General features: G+C 42.4%; 1 protein-coding gene across 6 annotated transcripts in view; it reads right to left on the bottom strand.

Moving 5' to 3' along the window:
- Positions 1-16,423, bottom strand: part of LOC124014618 (serine/threonine-protein phosphatase 2B catalytic subunit alpha isoform) — a 145,908-nt gene that overhangs the window by 60,551 nt on the left and 68,934 nt on the right. For all 6 annotated transcript variants that reach the window (XM_046329837.1, XM_046329838.1, XM_046329841.1 and 3 more), the window contains exon 2: positions 8,010-8,210. In XM_046329837.1, coding sequence (XP_046185793.1) covers positions 8,010-8,210 — 201 coding nt within the window. The remainder of the gene's footprint in view (positions 1-8,009; positions 8,211-16,423) is intronic.

The following is a 16,423-nucleotide window of genomic DNA, read 5'->3' as shown; positions in this document are numbered from 1 at the left end:
ATGTGCGCTAGCCTATTAGCCACATTATGAGTGACTTGTGATCATTGCCCGTGCCAGTTTGATTGTATTGACACTCCCAGCCTTAGTTATAGTCGTCCGTTTTGAAACTGAAACTGTGCATTCTGAATGGGTTGTGGCAGCAGACAATGTACCAGGCCAGCTGAGATTTACAGCCTGACAGCAATATTTTTGGACTACCAAGAAATGTATTGGTAGTCCAAAATGATGACCTGGCGGCAGGTAGCCTAGTGGTTAGAGCGTTGGACTAGTAACCGAAAGGTTACAAGATCGAATCCCCAAGCTGACAAGGTAAAAATCTGTTAATGGCAGTTAACCCACTGTTCCTAGGCTATCATTGAAAATAAGAATTTGTTCTTAAAACTTGTTGGGGATAGGGGGCAGTATTTTCACTTTGGATGAATTGCGTGCCCATAGTGAACTGCATCCTACTCTGTCCTAGATTGCTAATATATGCATGTTATTATCACTATTGGATAGTAAACACTCTGAAGTTTCTAAAACTGTTTGAATTATGTCTGTGAGTATAACAGAACTCATAGGGCAGGCAATCTTCCAAACAGGAAGTGAAATTCTGAATACGGGTCTAATTTTAAGTCATCGCCTCTTCACTTCCAAACAAGATATGGATCTGTTAGCACTTCCTACGCCTTCCACTAGATGTCCTCATTCAGTAGAACGTGGAATGCAGCGTCTGTTGTGAACTTTGACCGAATGGGAGGGGAATGAGTCACTGTCCTGGCAGAATGCAACTTCCCTGTTGAGCATTTGTCTGTTGATATCACCATCGTTGGCTGCAGATGAAAACGTATGCTCCGGTTGGAACGTTATTGGATATATATGAAAATAATATCCTGAAGATTGATTCTCTACTTAGTTTGACCAGTTTATTCTACCTGGAATATATCTTTTTGAAGTTTTCATCAAGTTCGCCTGGACCAGCGTCAGCTTTTGGGCACGTGAGCTAAAAGTGGTAGCAAATGCAGCTAATTGGACACTAGTAATGGACATTACGGAACAAAACAAAGATTTATTCTGGAACTAGTACTCCTTGCACTGCCTTCTGATGAAGATATTCAAAGGTAAGTGAATATTTATAGTGTTTTTGTAGCTTCTGTTGATGCCAAAATGGCAGCTATTTCTTTGGGTTCTGAGTGCCGTTCTCAGATTATTATTTTTGCGTAAAGTTTTTTAAAAATCTGACACAGCGGTTGCATAGAGGATACGTTTATCTTTAATTCTGTGAATAACACTTGCATCTTTTATCAATGTTCATTGTGAGTATTTCTGCAAAATCACCGGATGTTTTGGAATCAAAACATTACTGCACGTAACGCGCCAATGTAAACAGATTTTTTAAATATATATATGCACATTATCGAACAAAACACACAATACATGTATAACATGATGTCCTATGAGTGTCATCTGATGGAGATAATCAAAGGTTAGTGATTCATTTTATCTATATTTATGCTTTTGTGACTGAAAAATCGCTGTGTGTGTTTTTGAATTTGGTGGTCATCTAACGTAAATATATGTTGTGTTTCGCTGTAAAACATTTTAAAAATCGGATACGATGGGTAGATTAACAAGATGTTTATCTTTCATTTACTGTATTGGACTTGTTAATGTGTAATATTAATATTAATATTTTTTTCAGCTGAATGGGAGGGGGTGTTCCCTTTCAGGAACTCCTTATGCCCCTAGCCCCAACAGGTTTTAACTGACTTGCCTAGTTAAATAAAGGTAACAAAATAAAAAATAATTGGTGAGTTATATGAATCATGCATTGAACTGCATCCATCTATTCTGCCAACAATGCCTTACTGTAATTCATGGAATTTTGAGTAAAATATAACCCATTTTTAAATGTTAAAATTTAATTTAAAAAATAAAAGATTTTAAAATTTTAAAGTTGGTTTTGAAGCATAAACTGGGAATTTTATGTTTGACTGATATTATGATTGTCTGTTTCATATCTGGAATGGAGTTAAAACACTGTCAGTTCCACTTTAATGAGATGTACACCAAAACAGACACCTAACACATAGCAGCCATTGCCCTTCGCTCCCTTACTTTGATTTGTGATCGTGGCAGAGACAGTGGAGAGATTTTTTACAGTACATTGTGCAACACTCAGCCACAGAGGGACAGCAGCACAGCGTCTACAGATGTAGGATCTTAATTTGAACCAGTTTGCTTCAGCAGGAAAATAATCCTACAGCAACAGGAAATGTGAATTATACTGAGTGGACATTTTTTTTTAGGGCAAATCAAGTCTGACAGTATTAACTGGAAATTACAAACTTTAGATGCCTTTTTAAACCTCCAATACACTACAAGTTTGCACTTCCTGTTGTGCAGGAAAGTTTTCAGCAACAAAAGAGTGGTCAAATTAAGATCTTACATCTGTAGCACCTTGCCATCTTCCATCATCATCTTAATAAGGCAATGGGTTTGAGTCACATGATATTATGGGTTTGTTATATGCAAGAAAATCGGTTTGAGTCTAATTAAATTAGTTACATTTGTCACTTGCACCGAATACAAGAGTTGTAGACTTTACAGTGAAATGCTTACTGACGAGCCCTTTCCCAACAATGCAGAAATATAAAATAGTAACACAAAATAACAATAATAAGGCTATATACAAGGAGTAACGGTACCGAGTCAATGTGCAGGGTTACGAGGTAGTTGAGGTAATATGTACATGTAGGTATGGGTAAAAGTGACTAGGCAATCAGGATAGATAAATAGAGTAGCAGCAGCATATGAAGAGTGAAAGTGTGTTTAGGTGTGTGTATGAAGTGTGTATGTTGGGAGAGTCGGTGTAGTGTGTGTGCATAGAGCTGGTGCAAGAGAGTCAGTGCAAATAAAAGGGGTCAATGCAAATAGTCAGGGTGGCCATTTGATGAAATGTTCAGAAGTCTTCTGGCTTGGGAGTAGAAATAAGCTGTTCAGGAGCCTTTTGGTACCAGACTTGGCGCTCCAGTACCGATTGAAGTGTGGAAACAGAGGGAACAGTCTATGACTTGGGTGGCTGGAGTCTTTGACAATCTTTAGGGTCCTTCCTCTCACACCGCCTGGTACAGAGGTCCTGGATGACAGGGAGCTCGGCCCCAGTGATGTACATGGCTGTACGCACTGTCCTCTGTAGCGCGGATAGTGATGTTGTGCATCAATATCCGCAATGTTGTGCACAATGTTTTTGGAATGTTATTCTAATGTTATATAAAAACCCTAGCTTATGTTCTGGGAATGTTCCCGGTTTGCTGGGATGGCAATGTAAGATCATGGGTTTGAGTCTCATGTAAGTATCTGCGTCTTCCAGCCCGTCAGCTGTACCCAAGCTAATGCCTTGGCTTTAGCTTAAGGGGCTAACACATCTTTGCTGTGCACCGGAGACCTGGATTCAAACCCAGTCAGTCACATTTCCATTAGCTAGGGCCAAATGGTAGAATAATGACTTCTGGTGTGGGGACTATAGTAGCCTTGTAAGTACCAGACTGATTACTGGTGAATGTAAGCTCGCGAGACTTCCAGATGGTTGTACGATGTTAGCACAATAGAGTCTAAAACAAAACATATAAAGGAGATGGATGAAGGCCATTTATCTTTGGACTCTTCCTGGAAATGCTCTATTGCCATTAGTTCCTAGGACTGGCCCTCTGCCTCTTATTAAATCAATATCAAAGAACCTCATTAAGAAGTCTAATTGGGGTATTACTGAGACACTTGACTTAAGGGAGTGAAAGAGAATAGGTTTGCATCAATACATATGGATCAGCACATCTCCTGACCAGTTCTTATCAGTGTTAGAAATCACCCAAAAAGGACAGGTCATGTAAAAATGAAATGATTCAACAAAAATAACCAACTTAAAAATCAACTAAGGTTTAGTGTATCTCCTAACAAATGTTTAGGAATCATATTGAAGTTCAATACATTTCAATGGCTCACACAATATGCTTTATGAAATATACCCTCCATTAATTTTCCTCAAGAGGGCCAAAATGTTGATTGTGTGTGTGTGTGTGTCAGAGTAATTGACCTTTTCAAGTCTGTATGTACCAGAAGGGCATTTGAACACATAGTGACGCCTTGGTTTGTTCAGAGTGAACAAGTTTAATTGACTCTTGGCCCTGTGCTTGTTATAGTGTTCTGGTGTTCGGCAGCAGAGCCCACGCACGTCCCTGAAAGCCCGGAGGTATCTGACGTACTCAGGGGATGTGGGAAAAGGTAGAAGGTTGGGTAAGGGCTCCCCAGAGAGAGGGAGGGATAACATCCAATCAAACCTGCATTGCAGTATTTAGGCTACACCGTTATTTTCCCCATGATACTGTAACATCACAGTATTTTAATTTCACCTTTATTTTACTTGGCAAGTCAGTTAAGAACAAATTCTTACTTTCAATGACGGCCTAGGAACAGTGGGTTAACTGCCTGTTCAGGGGCAGAACGACAGATTTGTACCTTGTCAGCTCGAGGTTTCGAACTTGCAACCTTTCGGTTAACTAGTCCAACGCAATAACGACCTCCCTCTCTCTCGTTGCACTCCACAAGGAGACTGCCTGTTACGCGAATGCAGTAAGCCAAGGTAAGTTGCTAGCTAGCATTAAACTTATCTTATCAATCATAATCACTAGTTAACTACGCATGGTTGATGATATTACTAGATATTATCTAGCGTGTCCTGCATTGCATACAATCTGACTGAGCATACAAGCATCTGACTGAGCGGTGCTAGGCAAAAGCAGGCGCGTAAAGATTCATTTAAACAACACAAGTTAGCTTTCCTACATAGCACATATTGCACTTTTACTTTCTTCTCCAACACTTTGTTTTTGCATTATTTAAACCAAATTGAACATGTTTCATTATTTACTTGAGGCTAAATTGATTTTATTGATGTATTATATTAAGTTAAAATAAGTGTTCATTCAGTATTGTTGTAATTGTCATTATTAACCCCCCCCCCCCCCAATCGGCCGATTAATCGGCATCGGCTTTTTTGGTCCTCCAATAATCGGTATCTGCGTTGAAAAATCATAATCGGTCGACCTCTAGATGTAACCCAAACTAAAGAGTGAGGTTAAACCTCTAATAAATACATGGGACGAGACCCATAATTAGCGTTGTACATTTTGGGGAATATTTAGAGGTGGAAACTTTCCATGGGAATTAACGGGAATATATGGGAATTAACCGTAATACATGGGAATTAACGGGAATATATGCAAGTTAATATTAGTACAATTTAAATGTAGTTGTTTTCTGCATTGGATATATTTACCCTATCATATGGAGACAGAAACATAAACATTTTACCTTATCATAAGTAGACATAATTGCAAATGATTAAATCCTTCCAATATAATTTTTTACTATTTGGTTACGAATTGAACTTTAATTAAATGAGTTGACTCTTCACATGGGATGATTTCACTGAACAACAAAAGGGAAAATTGAATGATCCATCGCATCTTTCAAAAACATTTTCAGCATTCATCTGTAAAATGATAGTCTAGAAACTAAAGCTTTGGTTGTCTTCCTCTCAGGCTTCATGTCTTCTCCCTGGACCTCTTCAATGTCCACTTCTTGAACATCAGACTCTGAGACCTCATCTTCACTGTCACTTTCCAACCTTGTTGAGGATGGCTCGTCGTCAGGCGCAAAAAGCCTCAGATTTGCCCGGATGGCCACCAATTTTTCAACCCTTGTATTGGTCAGCCTGTTGTGTGCTTTGGTGTGTGTGTTCCCAAACAAGGACCAGTGGCGCTCTGAGGCGACTGATGTTGGTGGGATTTGGAGGATGATGGAGGCAACCGGGGAAAGAGCCTCAGATACACAAAGTCCCTTCCACCAGGTGGCTGATGAGATATGTTGGCACGACTGCCATATTGCATCTCCATCCAGAAGCCCTTGCTTGGAAGTGTACTTCACCAGACTGCCAAGAACCTTGCCCTCATCCAGGCCAAGGTGGCGAGACACGGTAGTGATGACACCATAGGCCTTATTGATCTCTGCACCAGACAGGATGCTCTTGCCAGCGTACTTGAGGTCCAACATGTACGCTGCAGTGTGTGTGGGCTTCAGGCCGAAGTCTTCACGCTTTTTGATGTATTTCAGAACTGCAGTTTCCTCTGCTTGGAGCAACAGTGAAGTGGGCAGGGCAGTATGGATTTCTTCTCTTACATCCAGCAAAGAGTAGATAAAAGGCTGTTGATATCGATAAGGTGTCTGATTCATCATTTTTCACCTCAAATAGAAGTAGAGGGACTTGTGTCAGAAGTTGCTTGTTGTGAGCGCTGAGAGAACTTTATACACTTGGCCAAATTATTCTGCATCTTTGTTGAATTCTTCACATATGATTTGGCACAATATTTGCAAAAGTACACCGCTTTTCTTTCTACATTCGCTGCAGTGAAATGTCTCCACACATCAGATAGTGTCCATGGCATTTTCCTGTAAAGATTAGAAAAAAAGAGTAAAAATAACAAATACAATTCCATGTACAGACAAATAGTTAAGCAGTTTAAACAGCAGATTAAACAACTCCTTTGTAAGATAAATGTTTTAAAATTAAACATGTATGGAAACAGGTGAATTAACACTCCTCAGTTAGCAGGCTCAAGCAAGGTAAAACCCACATGATAGCAACTAGCAGGAATTGTTAACAAGTTAGAAATGATTTAAACACACTTTCCTCTAGGCTACTAATTTACCAGTTAACAAAAAAATCATGTATCATTAAAATATTAAACCCACAATTAAAATTTAAACCTACCAGAAAGCATGTAGTCCTTGGCTCAGACAGTGGTAGGCACAATTGCATCTCATTAGTGTGCAAGATCTTGGGAATCAGCTGTATATGTGATGGAAGAGTACACTGCACATGTGATGGAAGAACACACTGTGCATGCAGAAGGTTTGAATTCCATTGAATTGGGGATAGTTGAACCAAAATTGCCTTGTGTATCCCACAAAAAAGGTTCACTGTTATAAGCAAACTTTTAATGAATTTAAGCAAAATTCCCCAAATTCCAGGGCTCAACCTCCCATGAAAAATTTCTGGAAAAATTCCAGAAATTTACCAAAAAGTTTCCGACCCTTTGCAACCCTACCCGTAATAACAATACATGGGGCGAGACCCGTAATAACAAATGCACGGGACAAAGCCGAAATAACAAAGCACATGTACTCACTGACCAACGGACATGGGAACAATAACAGACAAGACAATGGTGAACAGAGGGCACATATATACAATTACTAATCAGGGGAATTGGAATCAGGTGTGAGTAATGAGACAGTTCAGTGATGCCTAGAGGGGTGATGTAGACCCCCGGTACTGAGCAGCAGTACCAGGGGAATCCGTGACACAGGCATGCAAAAAAGTAATTGTAATCACAGATACAGACTGAGGTTACTTAAGACAGAAATGATAGGAGGGATGTTGGTCGGGGAGGATGGGTGGGCGTGTAACACAAACGTTGCATGTTCGAATCACATCATGGATAACTTTAGCATTTTAGCAACTTTGCAACTACTTGCTACTTTTTAACTACTAAGCAGCATGTTAGCTAACACTAACCCTAAACATTTAAATACTTAGCTAGCATGTTAGCTAACGCTAGCCCTAAACATTTAAATACTTAGCTAGCATGTAACCTAACCTTAACCCTTAACCCTAACGCTAGCCAGCTAGATAACCTAGCTACAAACAAATTGGAATTCGTAAGAAAACTGTAAAGTACGTTATGAAGAAAATTATGTAATACTTTTAGAATAACACGTGAGCAGGCAGTAGGGGGGGTTATGTGTGTGTGTGTGTGTGTGTGTGTGTGTGTGTGTGTGTGTGTGTGTGTGTGTGTGTGTGTGTGTGTGTGTGTGTGTGTGTGTGTGTGTGTGTGTGTGTGTGTGTGTGTGTGCGTGTGCGTGAGCACATGTGTCTACTGTATATCCATGTGTGCGCTTTACTCACTAACCTGTCACGGGTGCCTCTATGTCCAGCAGGTTCTTCTCAGCCCTCAAGATGGTCGCTCCCTCTCCGATGAGTCTCAGGGCTACGCTCTCCTCCACGCGGCCCTCCTTGGTCAGGTGGCCTTTGAGCACATCCACTTTGGGCTTCCCATCACTGTCAAACACCTCCTTGGCTGTGAGCCGGTGACTTGGCGGGAACGGGACAGCTGGAGAAGAAAAAAAAGAGGAGAACAGTTAGTTACAACAAACCCACAGGTACAAAAGACCTTGCACGGAAAAGAGTGAGGACGGGTGCAATGGTGGACACCCTATGATCCCAAAAAGGGCGAAGAGGATTGAGTCAAATAAGTCACAGGTACAGTTGTATCACTGAATAAGGTCCTCCTGTGTTTTAGATTAATTCTGTGTGAAAATGGAACAAAAATGCCATTGAAATTAGTGTATTTTCATGACATTTTGTGCAAGGAAATCTCTTTTGGAGGAAAGATGTTTGTCACATATCTGGGCAGGTGTCAAGGGAAACATCTCATCACATGCAACAAAACATATTGGTGCTCACAACTAAATGTGTGAATAAATCTATTTGACAATTTATTCAAATAGTAAACACACTTTGATGTAAAGAGGAAAATAACTTAAGACAGTAAAATGTCTCCCTTCAAAATAATGTAAGAGTGCTTTCAGCAATTTATCAAACTGAAAACCGACTGCCGGTGTAAAGTACACTTTGAAATGACAAAAATGATCAACGCAAACATTTGGTAGCCTGTACCTAGCAGTTATTGTGTGTTGCTGCTGCCTGCCGCCCACACATAATCCTATCAAAAGCTCACTTTCCCGGCTTAATGGGGAGCATCTTAATTATTGACTGATTACAGTCACCCACAACAATACCCTTCATTTGAGGAAAGCAGAAACAAGGAATTCTATGAAAACACATTTTGACATGGCTTAACAGCTGTACAGTACAAAGTAGGTACACCACCCTGATAGTCAATTGCAAATTAGCCACCAAAATATGAAGTGGATTCACTAACTCAGCATTTTCACACCATCAGAAAATAGGAAATCATGTTAATTAAAATTCCAGAGAAGCATCATGTCTAAAGTGAGATTAATGTGCTGTGCAAGTAGGGGTGGGGGAGATCCCACAGACGGGGCAATGATTTCCCTAAGGTGACATCATCTGTAATCAGACCTCTAGCGCACCTCTATGTCACACTGTAATGAATGAAAGAATAGAAAAAGGTCATTCATTATCGGGCTTAATTCTATATACCAGGTGTGCTACCTAAGACTGCACAGATCTATTGGGTAGCGTCCATGTTCTCAACCCCTCTCCTGAAGTGTGCACTTGAACACTTCCCGTCATGGTGGAAACTCCCTCCAGCCTATACTTAACACCAGTCTAATGCTTTAAAATCAATGACAGGAAGTGTGCAAGTGCACACTTTGGGAGAAGTGTGGGCGAATTGGGAAGCAACCTTAGACTCCTTTCAGTAGTCTCTTTCGACAGACATTCATAGACTCCTCTTTCAGTAGTCTCTCTAGACAGACATTCATAGACTCCTCTTTCAGTAGTCTCTCTCGACAGACATTCATAGACTCCTCTTTCAGTAGTCTCTCTCGAAAGACATTCATAGACTCCTCTTTCCGTAGTGTCTCTCGACAGACATTCATACGATACAAGAAAGCAGAGCAAGATTCCCAATATGGCTCGCAAAATTTGCCTTCTCTTTCACTACCTCTGCTTATTCAGCTTTAATCCAGACAGCTATCATGGACACTGACTGAAACAATTGACAAGCCATTCAGACAAACTATTCCTACCCCACACCTTCAGTTCAGTAGCCTACATCCCTGCACAGTCAACACTCATCTTTGTGGGTGTGCGTCAAACCCCAGCCAGTGCCTCAGATAGGGTTACCAGAGGCCCCCGGCTGGGCCACTTCTAAGCACCTGCTGTGCAACTCTAGCCCTGGGCTTAAAGTGACAGTCTGTCTACATGCAGCTTCCTGTCTGTCATGTTGAGCTGTTGTACACAGGCTCCTCCTCCCCAGCCTCCTGTCTGTCATGTTGAACACAGGCTCCTCCGCCCCAGGCTCCTGTCTGTCATGTTGAACTGTTGAACACAGGCTCCTTCGCTCCGGCCTCCTGTCTGTCATGTTGAGCTGTTGAACACAGGCTCCTTCGCTCCGGCCTCCTGTCTGTCATGTTGAACTGTTGAACACAGGCTCCTCCTGTCTGTCATGTTGAACTGTTGAACCTCCTGTCTGTCTGTCATGTTGAACTGTTGAACACAGGCTCCTTCGCTCCGGCCTCCTGTCTGTCATGTTGAACTGTTGAACACAGGCTCCTTCGCTCCGGCCTCCTGTCTGTCATGTTGAGCTGTTGAACACAGGCTCCTTCGCTCCGGCCTCCTGTCTGTCATGTTGAACTGTTGAACACAGGCTCCTCCGCCCCAGGCCTCCTGTCTGTCATGTTGAACTGTTGAACACAGGCTCCTTCGCTCCGGCCTCCTGTCTGTCATGTTGAGCTGTTGTAGACTGGCTCCTCATAACTTTACAGAGTGGAAAGGTATGCTGCTTCCTTGGAACAATCTGTGTGTGTGTACTCGCGTTCTTGCATGTGTGTACTCATCAGTGCAAATATACAGTGATTGTTGGATAGTTGTAATATTACAGGCATCTCTATACCAGGTGTGCTACCTAAGACTGCCAGATCTCTTGGGCAGCGTCCAGGTTCTCAACCCTTCTCCTCAAGTGTGCACTTGGAACACTTCCCACCATGGTGGAAACTCCCTCCAGCCAACACTTACACCAGTCCAATGCTTTAAAATCAATGCGCCCTTGTAAACAGCTTTGAAGTTACACTTACAGTAGGGAGAACAAGTATGACACACTGCCGATTTTGCAGGTTTTCCTACTTACAAAGCATGTAGAGGTTTGTAATTTTTATAATAGGTACACTTCAACTGTGACAGATGGAATCTAAAACAAAAATCCAGAAAATCGCAAGGTCCCCCTGCTCAAGCCAGCGCATGTCCAGGCCCGTCTGAAGTTTTCCAATGACCATCTGGATGATCCAGAGGAGGAATGGGAGAAGGTCATGTGGTCTGATGAGACAAAATAGCTTTTTGGTCTAAACTCCACTCGCTGTGTTTGGAGGAAGAAGAATGAGTACAACCCCAAGAACACCATCCCAACCGTAAAGCATGGAGGTGGAAACATCATTCTTTGGGGATGCTTTTCTGCAAAGGGGACAGGACGAATGCACCGTATTGAGGGGAGGATGGATGGGGCCATGTATCGCAAGATCTTGGCCAACAACCTCCTTCCCTTAGTAAGAGCATTGAAGATGGGTCGTGGCTGGGTCTTCCAGCATGACAACGACCCAAACACACAGCCAGGGCAACTAAGGAGTGGCTCCGTAAGAAGCATCTCAAGGTCCTGGAGTGGCCTAGCCAGTCTCCAGACCTGAACCCAATAGAACATATTCTTTGGAGGGAGCTGAAAGTCCGTATTGCCCAACAACAGCCCTGAAACCTGAAGGATCTGGAGGTCTGTATGGAGGAGTGGGCCAAAATCCCTAGTGCAGTGTGTGCAAACCTGGTCAAGAACTACAGGAAACGTAGAATCTCAAATATATTTTTATTTGCACTTTTTTGCTTACTACATGATTCCATGTGTTTTTAATCGTTTTATTATCTTCCCTATTATTCTACAATGTAGAAAACAGTAAAAATAAATAATAACCCTTGAATGAGTAGGTGTCCAAACTTTTGATTGGTTCTGTAAATCAAGTGCTCCTAGTATTTAATTCCATGCCTATAGAAGGATGAGGTAAAGGGCATTCAGTATTGTTGGATAATCCTGGCTGCAAGTGAAGCTCTCAGGTTTCTGATGTCAAGTTGCTTAGCAGGCTATTGAACAATGTGTTAAGGATATGAGTGAATAGAAGAGAGTTAGCAGAGACTAAGGGGATACCTAGTCTGTTGCACAACTGAATGCATTCAACCCAAACGTGTCTTCCGCAATTAACGCAACCTCTCTGAATCAGAGGGGTTGGGTTAAATCAACGCCCTGGGAGCAGTTGTGGTAGGGGGTTAACTGTCTTGCTCAAGGGCAAAATGGCAGATTTTTCCACCTTCCGATTCGATACTGCGATTTGATGTTCCATACATGTTGCTCACCATATGTCTGCTGCAGAGAGACAAGAGAAAGCATGAGAAAATGAGTTTTGATCCATCATGGAAATTAAAGTGCTGAAAACACATTGGCTCACTATTAAAAAAGATTAAGGTCAAGCTATTAGATGAAAAATACCGAAGTTTTGGCGTAGGTACAGCCGACTAGCTAGCTAACGCTGCCTAGCAAGAAATAAATAAAATAAAAATAATAATATATATCACTGCTCCAAAAAATAAAGGGAACACTTAAACAACACAATGTAACTCCAAGTCAATCACACTTCTGTGAAATCAAACTGTCCACTTAGGAAGCAACACTGATTGACAATAAATTTCACATGCTGTTGTGCAAATGGAATAGACAACAGGTGGAAATTATAAGCAATTAGCAAGACTCCCCCAAGAAAGGAGTGGTTCTGCAGGTGGTGACCACAGACCACTTCTCAGTTCCTATGCTTCCTGGCTGATGTTTTGGTCACTTTTTAATGCTGGCGGTGCTTTCACTCTAGTGGTAGCATGAGACGGAGTCTACAACCCACACAAGTGGCTCAGGTAGTGCAGCTCATCCAGGATGGCACATCAATGCGAGCTGTGGCAAGAAGGTTTGCTGTGTCTGTCCGCGTAGTGTCCAGAGTATGGAGGCGCTACCAGGAGACAGGCCAGTACATCAGGAGACGTGGAGGAGGCCGTAGGAGGGCAACAACCCAGCAGCAGGACCGCTACCTCCGCCTTTGTGCAAGGAGGAGCAGGAGGAGCACTGCCAGAGCCCTGCAAAATGACCTCCAGCAGGTCACAAATGTGCATGTGTATGCTCAAACGGTCAGAAACCGACTCCATGAGAGTGGTATGAGGGCCCGATGTCCACAGGTGGGGGTTGTGCTTACAGCCCAACACCGTGCAGGACCTTTGGCATTTGCCAGAGAACACCAAGATTGGCAAATTCGCCACTGGCGCCTTGTGCTCTTCACAGATGAATGCAGGTTTACACTGAGCACATGACAGACGTGACAGAGTCTGGAGACAACGTGGAGAACGTTCTGCTGCCTGCAACATCCTCCAGCATGACCAGTTTGGCGGTGGGTCAGTCATGGTGTGGGGTGGCATTTCTTTGGGGGGCCGCACAGCCCTCCATGTGCTCGCCAGAGTAGCCTGACTGCCATTAGGTACCGAGATGAGATCCTCAGACCCCTTGTGAGACCATATGCTGGTGCGGTTGGCCCTGGGTTCCTCTTAATGCAAGACAATGCTAGACCTCATGTGGCTGGAGTGTGTCAGCAGTTCCTGCAAGAGGAAGGCATTGATGCTATGGACTGGCTCACCCGTTCCCCAGACCTGAATCCAATTGAGCACATCTGGGACATCATGTCTCACTCCATCCACCAACGCCACATTGCACCACAGACTGTCCAGGAGTTGGCGGACGCTTTAGTCCAGGTCAGGGAGGAGATCCCTCAGGAGACCATCCGCCACCTCATCAGGAGCATGCCCAGGCGTTGTAGGGAGGTCATACAGGCACGTGGAGGCTCCACACACTACTGAGCCTAATTTTGACTTGTTTTAAGGACATTACATCAAAGTTGGATCAGCCTGTAGTGTGGTTTTCCACTTTAATTTTGAGTGTGACTCCAAATCCAGACCTCCATGGTTTATAAATTTGATTTACATTGATAATTTTTGTGTGATTTTGTTGTCAGCACATTCAACTATGAAAAGAAAAAAAGTATTTAATATGAATATTTCATTCATTCAGATCTAGGATGTGTTATTTTAGTGTTCCCTTTATTTTTTTGAGCAGTGTATATAAATATATATACAGTGGAGCAAAAAAGTATTTAGTCAGCCACCAATTGTGCAAGTTCTCCCACTTAAAAAGATGAGAGAGGCCATAAAATCACATTGTAGGATTTTTAATGAATTTATTTGCAAATTATGGTGGAAAGTAAGTATTTGGACAATAACAAAAGTTTCTCAATACTTTGTTATATACCCTTTGTTGGCAATGACAGAGGTCAAACGTTTTCTGTGAGTCTTCACAAGGATTTCACACACTGTTGTTGGTATTTTGGCCCATTCCTCCATGCAGATCTCCTCTAGAGCAGTGATGTTTTGGGGCTGTTGCTGGGCAACACAGACTTTCAACTCCCTTCCAAAGATTTTCTATGGGGTTGAGATCTGAAGACTGGCTAGGCCACTCCAGGACCTTGAAATGCTTCTTACGAAGCCACTCCTTCATTGCCTGGGTGGTGTGTTTGGGATCATTGGTGTGTTTGGGATCATTGTCATGCTGAAAGACCTAGCCATGTTTCATCTTCAATGTCCTTGCTGATGGAAGGAGGTTTTCACTCAAAATCTCAATATACATGGCCCCATTCATTCTTTCCTTTACACGGATCAGTCGTCCTGGTTCCTTTGCAGAAAAACAGCCCCAACACATGATGTTTCCACCCCCATGGTTCACAGTAGGTATGGTGTTCTTTGGATGTAACTCAGCATTCTTTGTCCTCCAAACACGAGTTGAGTTTTTACCAACAAGTTATATTTTGGTTTCATCTGACCATATGACATTCTCCCTATCTTCTTCTGAATTATCCAAATGCTCTCTAGCAAACTTCACACGGGCCTGGACATGTACTGGCTTAAGCAGGGGGACACGTCTGGCACTGCAGGATTTGAGTCCCTGGCGGCGTAGTGTGTTACTGATGGTAGGCTTTGTTACTTTGGTCCCAGCTCTCTGCAGGTCATTCACTAGACCCCCCTTGTGGTTCTGGGATTTTTGCTCACCGTTCGTGTGATCATTTTGACCCCACTGGGTGAGATCTTGCATGGAGCCCCAGATCGAGGGAGTCTTGTATGTCTTCCATTTCCTAATAATTGCTCCCACAGTTGATTTCTTAAAACCAAGCTGCTTACCTATTGCAGATTCACTCTTCCCAGCCTGGTGCAGGTCTACAATTTTGTTTCTGGTGTCCTTTGACAGCTCTTTGGTCTTGGCCATAGTGGAGTTTGGAGTGTGACTGTTTGAGGTTGTGGACAGGTGTCTTTTATACTGATAACAAGTTCAAACAGGTGCCATTAATACAGGTAACGAGTGGAGGACAGAGGAGCCTCTTAAATAAGAAGTTACAGGTCTGTGAGAGCCAGAAATCTTGCTTGTTTGTAGGTTACCAAATACTTATTTTCCACCATAATTTGCAAATAAATTCAATAAAAATCCTACAATGTGATTTCCTGGATTTTTTTTCTCATTTTGTCTGTCATAGTTGAAGTGTACCTATGATGAAAATTACAGGCCTCTCATCTTTTTAAGTGGAAGAACTTGCACAATTGGTGGCTGACTAAATACTTTTTTTGCCCCACTGTATATACACACACAAATTGATACTTGGGGTCAAATATCAATATAATATCATCCCAAAATAATATTGTGTTATGTAACTGTATGGATCCCCCCCCAATGATGAACCCCCACCCCCAATCATTGGCAACTGATTTAATGTTGGCCTAACTAACTGCTTTTGACATACTTTATGATGATTGAAATTGAAGTCTCTGTCTTTTATGTATTGCCCATTTCTAATTATCAATCCTGTCCTTTCTTAATCCACCTCGATAGTTGATTCAGAAGTTTTTTTTATATCCAATTAATTAGTGCATATTTCAATTTCGAAGACTGTCATTCAGAATGGCACACACTTCTGTGTTCCAGCACTTCAGAACTGTGAGAGTACAGCAGACTGAGTTGGTCGAGCCTGCCTGCCTGCTTGCCTGCCTGGTTGCCTGCCTGTACGCCTGCCTGGTTGCCTGCTTGCATGGTTGCCTGGCTGATTACTAAGTATGACTCAAAACTGGGCTCCATTAGCTGATAGCTTTAATTCATTTCATCATTACTCAGCCCCCCGCCATGTAACTAGGCAATTGCTGCTCTGCCAGCTAGTCTAGAAGGAGCGAAATTGGTCTGCATTCATGAGAAGCCTGAACATGCCCTTTCACCACGACTTAAAGGGGAAATTCAATGAAAATGGATCATTTGATATTGTACATTAGGTACAGTAATTAATTAATTCAGTGAAGGACCATCAAGGATCACACCTCATTTCTCCAGCACCAATCAACCCACCAAACTTGTCTTGCCCTGGCTTTTTTTAACCCTCACGTTTAAGTAAAATAGACCAACCCCAGGATTCAGTCCCCTGTTCACGAGCAGTCAGCTTTCAAGACAATAATCTACTG

This window comes from Oncorhynchus gorbuscha, linkage group LG25 (assembly GCF_021184085.1).
Source record: "Oncorhynchus gorbuscha isolate QuinsamMale2020 ecotype Even-year linkage group LG25, OgorEven_v1.0, whole genome shotgun sequence".
In the NCBI taxonomy this organism is placed as follows: Eukaryota; Metazoa; Chordata; class Actinopteri; order Salmoniformes; family Salmonidae; genus Oncorhynchus; species Oncorhynchus gorbuscha.
The sequence above is the reverse complement of the archived record's forward strand: the minus strand, read 5'-3'. Positions and strand labels throughout refer to the sequence as shown.